The sequence below is a fragment of the Trichophyton benhamiae genome, assembly GCF_000151125.1.
Source record: "Trichophyton benhamiae CBS 112371 chromosome Unknown contig00269.3, whole genome shotgun sequence".
NCBI classification, from domain to species: Eukaryota; Fungi; Ascomycota; class Eurotiomycetes; order Onygenales; family Arthrodermataceae; genus Trichophyton; species Trichophyton benhamiae.
This window is the reverse complement of record NW_003315092.1, coordinates 300,315-313,443: the sequence shown is the minus strand read 5'-3', so window position 1 is coordinate 313,443 and position 13,129 is coordinate 300,315. Positions and strand designations below refer to the sequence as shown.

The 13,129-nt window shown below is 47.6% G+C and overlaps 3 protein-coding genes across 3 annotated transcripts; 2 read left to right on the top strand and 1 right to left on the bottom strand.

The window, feature by feature from the left end:
* Positions 1–321: 321 nt before the first annotated feature.
* ARB_01789 (uncharacterized protein) lies at positions 322–1,089 on the bottom strand (the record flags this gene model as incomplete). Its single annotated transcript, XM_003011987.1, has 1 exon — positions 322–1,089. One exon carries the CDS (start codon positions 1,087–1,089, stop codon positions 322–324), a length of 768 nt encoding a protein of 255 aa, XP_003012033.1.
* Positions 1,090–4,046: 2,957 nt separating this feature from the next.
* On the top strand, positions 4,047–5,822 carry ARB_01788 (homeobox transcription factor, putative; the record flags this gene model as incomplete). Its single annotated transcript, XM_003011986.1, has 3 exons — positions 4,047–4,188; positions 4,258–4,397; positions 4,461–5,822. 3 exons carry the CDS (start codon positions 4,047–4,049, stop codon positions 5,820–5,822), a joined length of 1,644 nt encoding a protein of 547 aa, XP_003012032.1.
* Positions 5,823–6,891: 1,069 nt separating this feature from the next.
* ARB_01787 (uncharacterized protein) lies at positions 6,892–12,363 on the top strand (the record flags this gene model as incomplete). The annotated part of the gene is made up of 8 exons (XM_003011985.1): positions 6,892–8,869; positions 8,910–9,194; positions 9,376–10,036; positions 10,215–10,269; positions 10,461–10,705; positions 10,783–11,385; positions 11,458–11,984; positions 12,068–12,363. 8 exons carry the CDS (start codon positions 6,892–6,894, stop codon positions 12,361–12,363), a joined length of 4,650 nt encoding a protein of 1,549 aa, XP_003012031.1.
* Between the last annotated feature and the right edge of the window lie 766 nt (positions 12,364–13,129).

Genomic DNA, 13,129 nt, shown 5'->3' with positions numbered 1-13,129 from the left:
AAACTGATGTAACGAAGCAGATACCACCTGAATGTAGGTCAGCGTTTGATGGCAGCAATCACCTTCGAATGAAACTTACACAAAGTTGAAGTCATACTATCATATCCCAGATTATCTGCCAAAGATCCAGATAAAAGTGGTCCTATGAACTGGCCCAGATTAAAACTCCCGTTAGAAAGGGAGTGGCCTCGCGAATTCCCACCCTTGATGCCGAATATTCCCGGAGTCTCCGATTCAAGATGCTCCATTACGGCTAAGATAGCACCCACAAAGTTAGCATATAGCACAACTAGTTAATGGGGTGATGGTTATGATTCCTGGTTAATTACCGGTTATCTCCGCTGCCCCGACGCTTGCTGGGAGATTCTGGATGCATCCTATGCAGACAATGACAATGACATATACGAGCTTAACCATATCCTCGGAACCGGACCATGGCATCCATTTTTGATTCACTACCCCGAGAAGCCAGAGCAGTGGACCCAGGAGAATAAACCCCAGGCCTGTGAGTATCTTGTTTCCACCCTTTCTTCGGATCCATCCGAAAAGAGGGTCAAGGACCATGCCTGGTGCCTGGAGCCCGACGAACAACATGCCAGCGGGGAAGCTACCCCACCCAAAAAGATCTCGCACATGCGTGGGGAGTGTAGTGTTGAAACTGGCCATCAGAGATGAGCGGGTCATATAGGACACGAGTCCAATAAGGATCATAGGCTGGCTGAGCAGTGTCCAGTAGAAGGAGAACATGGATGCACAGCCCTTCTTCACATCACTTATTCCCTTAGTGAGATTGTAGGGTTTCTTTGAGACGTTGGAAATAAGTGAGGTGTATTCGTTTACGCTCTCCGGTAACGAAGTAGCGTTTCTGCTTTCTTCATCCTTCTTGGCTTTGGCTTGTTTCCGCTTATCTTTGATTTTTCGATGTTCAATCAACAACAACCTCAGCACGATATCAAGGGAAAGTATCCCGAATACTATCATCCAGGTTTTCCAATATCCGAAGTATTCGAGCATGAAACCTGATATTGCCGGACCAGAAAATGCCCCTGCACTGATAAAGGCGTTTACCATACCCAATATTATACCCATATTCTGTGGTTTAACAACATCGTTAAGCGTTGCATGCCCAACAACCTGGGATACCGTACTTCCCACGGCCTGTATGATGCGCCCGAGAAAAACATTTATAACTAATGGGAATGGTCAGTCTCGTGCCTATTTAAGTGCCAACTGGGGTGATATTTTCATACGATTTGTGGAAGTTGCAAGAATAACTGTCCCTAGAAACGCGACTCCTAGCCCAATTGCTAGAATTATCTTGGGGTACTTAAACCTGTCCGTCAACTGCCCGATCACAGGTCCAGATACCACTGCCGTGGCGCCGTAAGTTGTGAGTATCAAGTACGTAAACTGCTGAGTATCCTTAGGGTCGACATTGTTACGCTTCTCGAGAATGTACGGAAGAATAGGTATCACGAAACCGTGGGTGAACGTTTCTAAAGGTTACAGACTGTGGTCAGAGGGGGTTCTCACTGCCGCTTGTGAAAAACATTGCTATCTAACGTCGATTTCAGGAACAAAGGCCATACCTGCAAACAGTGTTACGACGACACATACCACTGTGAAAGCTGACGAGGACCGCCAACTATAACCCCATGGTTTCTTGGCTCTTTTAAATATCTTGAATAAGGCCATCTCTTCCTTGAAGTCTCCCCCTGTGAGAGAATAGAAGATATCTCAACAGCGCGATAAAGGGTCTCTTCGCAATTTACATGCTACCATGACAGCCCTAATGGATAATAAATGCGGAGAAATCTTCCTGGGCAACCTATGGAGAACAACTCAACTGCAGGTTGAATCTCCTCAATCACTAGAATATGCACGTTGTATTACGGTGGAGCCAAACACGAATGTTTGAGGACTTGATATGCAATGATAGGCTACTAAACTAGACTAGTACTGGCTTGTATCTCATCCAAGCTACCTAAATAACTAGCTAGCTAGCCAACAGAGAGTTCTGTGGCTGTCTGACCTGGCAAATAACTTGATTGCTTGAAAATTAGCCAGTTATAGAATTGGCATTTCCGCAACTAGTGAGTGAGCATGAGAAAAGATCCTACTAGAACGCTTGTGCTGTTGAGACGTTAAACCACTTAAGACCAGATTATAGCCAGGTTATGAGGTAACTCAATACAAATATCATCTTAGCTTTTGTTGCGAGCGTGATCAACTTTCCCCTTTAGTTAGACTCTACGCTAGTGGTTCTGAACCCACAATTTCTGGCCCTGCCAAGCCGGAAGCGGAAAGGTTGAACGCTTATTCTGTCGCAAAGGCACAGCTAGGTGGTTGAGGGACTCGGGAAATAAATATTGTTTCTCAACCAGATATATTGAGGATGACAATAAAAACAGATCATGGGAATGGAGAAATTATTCACATAAAACCTTGGGGGCTATTAGTACGAGCTAGTAACAAGCGATATCAGGATATAATTGTTTTCTCAATTATTGGGCATCTCTTGGCGTGACCATGGTGAGCGCTCGAGCTTTTTTAGTCAAAATAATCGTGTGTCAAAAAAAACTTCCATCAAATCAAAGACTAGAACGACGTAGATCTTTTGTATGTGAATTTACCGTCTGCGAGGCGTACATTTGGGCCGAAATGTCGTTAATTATCGGGTATACACCTGGCATGTGCACTAGCTTTGTCAGTTGGTCCTTCACGGTGCATTGAGAGGTTTCATCAGAAATGCTATTATGCCAGAATAGAGCGCGATACGGATAATAATACAGGGCGTTCGAGAGGGATAGTCTGCGTCTTGAGAGGAAATGTACTTGAGCCACTGAATTGGTCAGTCGGTCAATGATCTTGTCACCGTTTCTCTGACAGAGTAGTACGAAGAGGCAATAGGGATGTATGCTGTATTCCATGCCGGCGTGTCCTTTAAAAATTTTGCTGAAGCACGGTCGGCCTTGCGGGCAAGTAAATGCCCCATACTCTATAGCAAAGCTCAAGTACGTTTCCTCATTATGCAGGAACCGAGGGAGAACTGATGAATGTCTAGCACCTGGTGTTGTAGGTAAACTGATCGGTGAACAGCGGCGACGGACACTGCCCTAGGTATGGAGGTGTCAAGCAGGATATCGAGAAAGGAGCACGAAATCTTTCGCAGGAAACGGAGTAATTGCATGGTAGCGTTGGGATCCATTTCCAAGAATGGAGCACTCTCTGTAAGACTGTAACAAAGGTCTTCAATCATGGATTAAGCCCGGGAAATTAGCAAGATAATTCTATTCCAAAAATATTGCTCACCTTCATAGGGCAGTAAATGAAGTATGGGTGGAGTTCAAGAATTAATGCAGTCAACTCGTTCTAAGAGAACAGTATTGAAAGCGCCAGAACGCGTCTTGGTGTCTTTCGAAGCGCTGCTTCCGTGTGCTAGAAACTCGTCATGTGATACTGTTAGATCTCCCGACCGCGTTTGTCTTTCGCGCTTATCGGGCGCGTCTAGCGCGTCTAGACTTTATTTTATTTTGACGCAAACAAGACAACCAAGGACGAACGACATCGGGCACTTCCTCGGAAGATCAGAACAAAGGGGGTTTCTGGCGGAGGATACCTGGGGGTGCTTAAAGAGTATATACGACCGGGCCCGCGAAAGTCCTGGGTTGTTTCTCATCTCCTGATCCGGGGCTTATTGGCCTAAAGTCTGCCTCGGAAGAACGCGCTATCGAGACCGGCCAAGATAACAAACCGCCAGGGTCTTTTTTTTCGCTGACGATAAGCTGGCAAAGGACGGATTATCCTGCACGGAGCGGGCTTATCGGCGCCAACCCAAATACCTCACTCAAGGCCCGTACCGTCTTGTGTTTTCAGCGTGTTCTATCGCGACACGAGAAAGCAAGCGAGGAACCACGACTATTAACTAGTGGAGTCTCGCCTTTGACGACGCTTCATATTCTCCTCCCTTTCCCTTCCTCTTCTCCTTTTCCCTCTTCTCTCGCTACGCCTCTCCGTTGACCTGGCCTGCATATAATATCTACGCCATGAATGACTCGCGTCAAACGGGCCATGAGGGCGATACAGCTGCTTCCGCCGTCGCGACTGAGCCAGAGTCTGGCAACAACTACTCCTTTCTAATACATTCCAACAAGACATTGACGCAGGATCTTCCACCTAAAGTCGATAGTAAGGTGTACATCCGTCAGCGCCGTCGGCGCACTAGGTACGTGTCCTGGCTATACTGACCATGCGAAGGGTATGGAACTAACCCCAAGACCGGCAGCCCCGAGGACCATGCTATTTTAGAAGCGGAATACCGATTGAATCCAAAGCCTGACAAGGCCACCAGAGCGAGCATCGTCAGCAGAGTCTCTTTAGGAGATAAGGAAGTTCAGGTACGGTCTCAGTCGGTCGGCCTCGTCGTCACCTGCCAGACATTAACAATCCCCGCATTATAGATATGGTTTCAGAACAGAAGGCAGAACGACAGGCGAAAATCTAAACCGCTGCATTCGAATGAACTATCCCCGAATACACAGGAACTCGAAAACTCTCAAAAAACCGTAGATGCTAGTCCACCAAACACGCAGAATGGAAACCTGAATTCAAACGCCGATGATTCCTACGGTAATACACTGGGCACACCCTCTCAGTCTTTTTCCAGCTGCCAGTGTGAACACAATGTCGCATCGTCACAGCTCGAAAGCTCACAAACTTCTACTACATCTACCAAATCTCAAGACAACCAGTGTAGATTTTGCTCTGCCGTCAGTGAACCAAGATTACGTGCTCAGCTTTCCTCCGGTAAGAGGAAGCGTGCGGATTCAGGCGTCAGTGGACTAGGAGTTGGTGAACTTGAAAATGCACGAAGATCATTTGGCTCCACGAACTCGCCATCTCTTCGTCTTTCTCTTTCCTTTGATGGCGAGGCAGTGGTACGTGGCGAAGATGAGAAGACCCCATCTCCTCCGAAGATTCGCGATTCTTTGAGAATTGCTTTCTCTGCAGACGGTGAAGCAGTTGTTCGAACGGCAGGAGAGCCGTCACCCTCTCCTTCACGAAACCGTACTTCGACTCCCCTCTCTCTTCAGTCCCGACTTAGAAGCCTTCGACGGACTAGCAGTGCCGTCTCATTTGGATCTAAATCACCAGACGCTGCTAATATATTTGGCCGGTCTCGAGATTCACGCAGATGGGAGTTGTACTGTGATACAGACGCGCGTAGCGCTCTCTCCTCACCCAAACTCGGAACGGGCCCTACGTCTGACCGGAGTGGAAGCGCCAGGTCCTCTTGCAGGAGGGTTTCCAACGCGAATGCGCGTATATTGTCGCCATGTGCTAATCTCCCGAACTCACTGCTACCCACTAGCCCACCCCAGAAGCGAAAGAAACTATCCCGCGCTGTGTCCTCCCTTGGCCGGCTGGAGACTGAACCGTCATTAGAAACTGTTAGCACCGCCAAACTTAACAGCTCTCAGGGCAACAAAAGCCAAAAAACGAAGCCCAAAACAGATTTTCACAACGGTGACTCCGACAAGGAAAACTGGCTCCCAGGTACACAGAATGTTGGCCCTCGTCGCCGTCGACCACATCCCACCGCCCACCCGCAGAATCGTGTTCTTCAGACATCAGGGGACGCTCGGCGTGAGGGGAATCGAATTATTGGGCGGGGAATGACATCTCCTCGAAAGGACCACGACAAAAACAAGGACGACGGACTTAGTGGGAAGCCATCTCTCCCCAGCACAAGTTCGAACCAGGAAGAGGATCTTGACTGCATCCAGGGTTTACTTTCCTTGAGCCAGGGTGCTTGGAAATGAAGCTATATAGAGCGATCTTATGACTTGTGTGTTTGAGTAATAACGGCATTTGCTTTTTTCTTTTGTTCTGATTTTTGTTTCTCTTCTTGGAGGATGTTTGTCTTACATAGGGATACCTTTTTTTCTTTTGGGCGCATTATCAACAGGATAATTATTCATCTTTCGCTCTCTCTCTCTCTCTCTCTCTCTCTGATACAATTCCTCAGCAGTCCAGTGTATGGGCCTGATGACCATTTCTGGAGAACTGCAGAGCCATCCTTGCTTGCAGCGCATCATCCAATCCTTTCGGCCTTTGATTCTTGAAACCCGCTTCATCATCTTGGAGGGCTTCAGTAGAATTTGGGAACATCGCATAATATTGAGCGGTCTAGCCATACCATACTGACACGCCCCCCCTCGCCCGAGAAGCTATTACCGATGATTTGTCTTGCAATTACGGAGGATCAACTTGCACTACCGAGCTTGAACGGGGACGATCTTGAGCAGGTTACTCTGGGGGTCGGGGGAAACAATGTTGACACCCATCGGCCAAATTCTACACCTGTTGGTGGAAATGAAGCCTAACCTTCCGCCCTGTTGAAGCCATCATAACCACAGCCTATCAGCTGGCTCCGACCCCGAAATTCTTTGCATGAATTCAACATGGTCATCCTCACCATGCAACAATTTAGCATCCGGGTGTCAAATTAGTTCCGCATCAGGACAATAACTTGCGTGAAGTGGAACTCGACGATTGAGAATATTACTGGGGTTTGCACGTCTTATCTGACGGCCAGAACACTTCATCTTCCCCGTATGCTCTTATGATCACTACCCCGGGTTTGAGTCTGGTGGTTGTATACCAAGATACTCCGTACGTTTGATGCAGTTATCAATTATCGGGACACTCAGTTATCCGGGTGTACGAGGTATAAATTACAGCTTCCAAGCCACGCACTCCGAACTTGACATGTGGAAGGATTCTGGTTTCTCGTACATCGCATCATCCAAATTTTACGTTCCCCTTATTGCTACACCGGATCCAGGGACGTATTATATGTGATCTCTATACGCCGTGTCCATCACGACAATGTCATCATTAGCAGCTCCTTATCGGATCGGTGTCGACGTCGGCGGCACCAACACGGACAGCGTCATATTGGATGTTCGTGCCACGAATGAAGTAAATCGCGGGGTGATTGCTCAGCATAAAACCCCAACTACAAGTCCCAATGTTACCGATGGGATAGAAAGTGCCGTTCTCAATGTCCTTGAGCAGTCCAAGGTACCGAGAGATCAAATTGCCTGCCTAACCATTGGGACAACGCATTTTATCAACGCCATAGTGGAACACGATGCTCGACGCCTATCAAAAGTGGCCATCATCCGGCTTTCCAAGAGTTTCACGAGAGAGGTACCCCCTTTTTCAGACTTCCCACCAGTTCTCAAGTCAATTATGAACGGCTACTACACCTACGTTGACGGTGGGCTCACTATTGATGGAGCAGCAGAATCACCTATAAATGAAACTCAGGTGGTCAAAGAATGTGCCAAAATTAAAGAGTTAGGGTTAGACGCAGTCGTCATCTCTGGTGTATTCTCTCCAATCGACAAGCATTTTTTCCAAGAAGACAATGTTCGAAAGATCATTCAAAGAGAGCTACCTGGAGTTGATATTGTTTGCTCTTCTGAAGTCTCCCAGATTGGATTCCTTGAGCGTGAGAATGCATCTATTCTCAATGCCTCTATCCTCAGGTTTGCACGGCGCACCATCCGAGGCTTTAAGTCAGCAATGAAACGCTTAAGCCTGAACTGTCCTCTATACCTTACTCAGAACGACGGAACTTTGATTGACGCTCCTTCTGCTTCAAGACTTCCAATCCGTACTTTTTCCTCTGGACCAACCAATTCTATGAGAGGAGCTGCATATTTAGGACTTAGCGGGCCAGATGATACCGGAAATGACCGTACGGCAACGATTGTCGTTGATATTGGTGGTACTACCACGGACGTTGGAGTATTACTCCCGTCTGGATTCCCGCGTCAGGCTTCTGCGTATGTCGAAGTAGCTGGCGTGAAGATCAATTTCGGCATGCCCCATGTCGAATCCATTGGTCTCGGGGGTGGTTCCATAGTCCGTCACAAAGGAGCCAACACTACCATTGGACCGGATTCTGTCGGCCATTATCTCAGCACCAAAGGCACTGTATTCGGAGGAGACACACTTACAGCAACAGATATTGCTGTGGCTGCTGGAGCCAAGATTGGCAACCCCGACTTGGTCAAGGATTTGGACAAGGAGCTGGTTTCCGCTGCGCAGGCAAGAGTGAAAACTATGCTGGAAACAGTTATTGACCAAATGAAAACTTCACCAGCCCCTTTACCTGTACTGCTAGTCGGAGGCGGCTCAATTTTGGCTCCAGCGGAACTCGATGGCGTGTCAAAGGTCATTTTTCCCCCATTTCATTCCGTTGCAAACGCAGTCGGTGCTGCCATGTCTAAGGTTGGCGGCACAGTTGACTCTATTGAGAGTACGGCTGAAAAGACTGTAGCCGAAGTTGTTGATGAAGCCAAAGCCAGGGCGATTGAAAAAGCGGTTGCCTCTGGTGCCATCAGAGAGACAGTATACCTGGCCGAGGTTGATTCGATGCCTCTTCAATACGTCGCAAACCAAGTGCGCGTTATTGCGCGTGCTGTTGGTGAGCTGTCGCCTGAAGGTGTCCTAACTCTCGACAACATACGAAATGATGGAGATGATGACGAAGGAGATGATACAATATATAACGAGGTTCCTAAGCAGAATCTTGAGACCGAAGAGTTCAACGCCAACACAATAGATGTTGCAACCTACCGCCCGAAAGTCGTGCAAAACCCTCAAACAGGGATTGACGAATGGATTGTTTCCGAAACAGATGTTGCCTGGCTTGCTGATGGGTGCTACGTCCTGGGATGTGCTGGTGGAGGCTCGCCTTTCAGTGAACACATCCGAATTCGCGATCAGATACGGCAAGGACACATTATACGTATCATTGACCCATATTCCGTAAAAAAGGATGCTGTGATATATTGTAAGTTGAGTCATTTGCATTCACGATTTGATTTTGATAGTACTGATGCCAGTGGAAGGGGGCGGTCACATGGGTTCTCCAGCTGTCTCTGTAGAACGACAAGCAAACAACGAGACCGAACAATCCATCCATGCCCTTATGGAGTATCTCAATCATGGCAGCTTTGACGCTGTAATGGGAGTAGAAATCGGTGGCGGCAATGGTATCCTGCCTCTTTCTATCGGCTCGTCAAAGCATTTTGATCGCCCTGTAGTCGATGCTGATTGGATGGGTATGTATCAATCTTCCTTTCCATTTGATATTTCTGATATTTATTGTTTTTTGCGTAGGTCGGGCCTACCCAACATTCTGGCAAACAACTATATGCGTATATCAGCCCGGCGAATTGGTGCCTTGCTGCATCCTTTCCGGAAGTGGGAGCACAATTATTATGAACAAGTGCGCAAGTGATGAACTTGTCGATCGAGCACTACGCGCCTCGTGTGCTGAAATGGGGTCGAGTGTAGGCTTGGCCGCCCGTCCTACTACAGGCGACAAAATGTTAAGGTTCGGTGTACTCAATACCATGTCCCTTGCGTGGCGTATTGGGCGTTGCATCGCGCGTGCAAATGCTACCAACACCATTAGCACCGTGGCTGAACAGATGATTGACGAGGTTGGCGGTCCTGAATCTGGTAAGATTCTCTTCAGAGGAAAGATAGTTGCCGTGGAAAGACGACTATTCAAGGGCCATTCTTATGGCGAAATCACAATTCAACAAGTCCTTAACAAAGAAGTCGAGTCAAGTATAGCAGACGAGCTCTCAGGAGATGCAAGGCGATCATCGACACCTGTGGCCACCGGGGGTGTCCTAAAGATCCCTTTCAAGAACGAAAATATCTATGCCAAACACATTTCCGACGAAGGCGTCGAGAAATATGTGGCAACAGTGCCTGATCTGATCTGCGTCCTTGACACACAGTCTGGAAAGGCGCTTGGGGTCCCCGAATTCAGATATGGTGTTATGGTAACTGTGTTGGGAATTGCATGTTCCCCACGATGGTCAGATACCGAAAGAGCACTGGAGATTGGCGGGCCAGGGGCGTTTGGATATAAGGATATCAAATACGTTCCCTTGGGTAAATACGTAGAGCCCAAAAGTGTTGTGACGGAATACGCAGAGCGACTGTGAGCGGAATCATTACATCTTTGCCCGATATTCCTACCTAGAACAGTTAATTGAATTCTTCTTTTCTATGCTGTGCTTCCTTGCGCTGTACTACCAATGACGTAGCTAGCAGTTATTGGCTTTTTATGACTTCATCAGACCGAAAACAGGAATATGCAGGAAATAATAAAACTGTAGAGATATATATTCGACTGAGAAGGAGGAAAAGGCCAAAATAACACCGAGGACTTATGTTTGTTGGTGAATTGGACGTAATTGGTCGATATATGTTGGCGTTGGTAGTTATAGCTATCGAAGATGTCGCTCTCATCGCATGTAGGTTTTGGTCTATCTATACAGAGCACATGAAACCAATACATTCATTCACATTCCCCCACAAACGGATTACAGGACCGCTGCTAATTTTGACGGCCATACCTATAGGTTGATCCTGATGATATCATCAAACACTTTCGAGAAGATTTCGACAAAGAACAGGAGCGGGAAGCTTCTGCCATCTTTACCTCAAATGCCGTCTCGTCTGTAACGCCGTATTCAACGAGATATTCCAGCAAAGAGGAGATACCTAAATTCAAAATCCCTAAGCTAGGTGCTCGCGCAGATGCGGTGCATCATATGCTGAGCAATGAACTCGATCTAGATGGTATCCCGAATCTGAACATGGCAAGGTACACGCGACCCGGCGCTACCGTTGGTCCCCTCAGGGAAGTAACTGCTAATCCGCTAATAATTGTTTGGCATATAGTTTCGTTGGTACTTACATGGACCGAGAAGCAAACCAACTTGTAGTTGAGAATATCAGTAAGAATCTAGCGGATGCAGATGAGTATCCTGCGTTAATGGCTATACACGCAAGATGTATATCCATGATATCCAATCTATGGAACCCACGACCAGGAGAAGAAGCCACCGGATCTGCGACAACTGGGTCCTCTGAAGCTATCATGTTGGGTGGGCTGGCCATGAAAAAGAACTGGCAGCAGAAACGTAAGGATGAAGGAAAGGACATCTCTAATCCAAATATCATCATGGGATCAAATGCTCAGGTAGCTCTCCTGAAATTCGCCAGGTACTTTGACGTTGAAGCTCGAGTTCTGGATGTATCCGAGAAGAGCCAATTTCGTCTCGACCCAGATTTGGTTAAGAAAAATGTGGACGAGAATACCATTGGGATATTTGTGATCCTTGGAAGCACCTATACTGGCCACTATGAACCTGTCGAAGAGATCTCTAATATCCTGGATAGCATACAGTCCGAAACCGGTATAGATGTCCCCATTCATGTTGATGCTGCCAGCGGTGGATTTGTGGCACCATTCACTGACGCAGGGGCTGGAGGGCCAAAATGGTATGTGTGATCTAAGGCTTTGCCTTGCTGAAAAGGGCCGTTTTCCTGGCCGTGCTAATGTGAGATTTCAAGGAATTTCGAACTTCCTCGAGTGAAGTCAATCAATGCATCCGGACATAAGTACGGTCTCGTGTATGCAGGATTGGGTTGGATAATCTGGCGAGACCGCTCCTATCTGCCAAAAGAGCTCATCTTCGAGCTTGATTATCTCGGGAGCAGAGAGGAGACTTATACATTGAACTTCTCCAGGCCTGGAGCACAGGTAATTGGCCAGTATTATAACTTCATCCGCCTTGGGTTCAATGGGTATCGAGAAATCATGGAAAACTGTTTGGCAAATGCAAGACTGCTGAGCAAAACTTTGGAACGGACTGGATGGTTTGTCTGTTTGAGCGATATCCACCGGAAGAAAGGGGAATTCTACCACCAGCATCTGGACAAAATTACGCCCTATAAGGAGGACGAAACGTCTGCTGACTATAACGCTGGTTTGCCAGTGGTAACATTCCGATTCTCAGATGCATTCAAAGAGAATTATCCCCATGTGAAGCAAGAGAGTATAAGCCTCCTGCTGAGGTCGAAGCAGTATATAATTCCCAGTAAGTTATATCACATCCCCTGAACTAAACTGGTGGTGTATCGCGCATAGCAATGGATTCAAACTGACTCTTCGGGTCTACAGACTACCCTTTACCTCCCAAAGAGCAGGACACGGAGATTCTGCGGGTGGTTGTCCGGGAGAGCATGGCCGCAGACCTCATCGACAAGCTTGTGGCAGATATTGCTGCAGTCACCGAGAGGCTGATGAAATCCGACCCTGTCGACCTGTCTGCACTCCAGACAGGCCCAACCAATCTTGAGCGGCGTCGAGTGAGAAACAGAGAGCATCCTCACAAGGTCACAAAGCGGCCAAGCGGAAAGAAAGAAAAGACTGCAGGCCATCCGATGAGAAGTGGAATCCACCGCTCTGTTTGTTAGGGGTAGATAGTGCAAAGGGAAGATGCCGCCAGTTAATATATCATTTAACTGAATAATCGAGGAATGGACAGGCACTAGTGAGAGCGGCCATCCTTGAGGAGGGATGAGAATCTTGTGGCAGAAGTATAAAGGGATGCCTTGCTGAATGAAGGGAAGTTGTTCTAATATGAGAAAGATGTCAACCACAGTGCTCGTAGCTATAGCTTGATGGGAAAGGCAGTTGGTTAGGAAGATCGATCAATCTAGCTGGTTATTATCTATTAACAGACGTCAGCGTCGGCCTTCAAACTTATAGGAGAACTGGGGGAGTCCAAAGACGTCAACGGAGACATCCCATATGCTCTCAAACACTGACCTAACTCGAGAATATTGTCCCCCCCTGCCATTGGCTGTCCCGAATCGATGTATTATTTACTCCATACTCCGTACGGTCCTGAGCATTAGAGAAGAGGGTGTGGGTGTGGGACGGTGGCTTTCTTTTCTATGCACATCCCGGACTATCAAAAGCTTCGGTTCTCAGGGGCTGCAATGCCAGCCACTCATCGCGCGCACCGTCGACAAACATGAAACGACACGAGTCACTCCACACCACCAACAAATTTATTTCCCGGGGTGAAAAAGGGGAATACACGAATAGAATCATGATCCCTCATATTCATTCTTCGCTTCGACAACATGCGGCCGCTAGGTCCGATACCCACGTTGCCACTAAAAGCGTGATGGCGCACCATGCCGGGCTTCGACCTCCCAGGATACCAAATGAAGA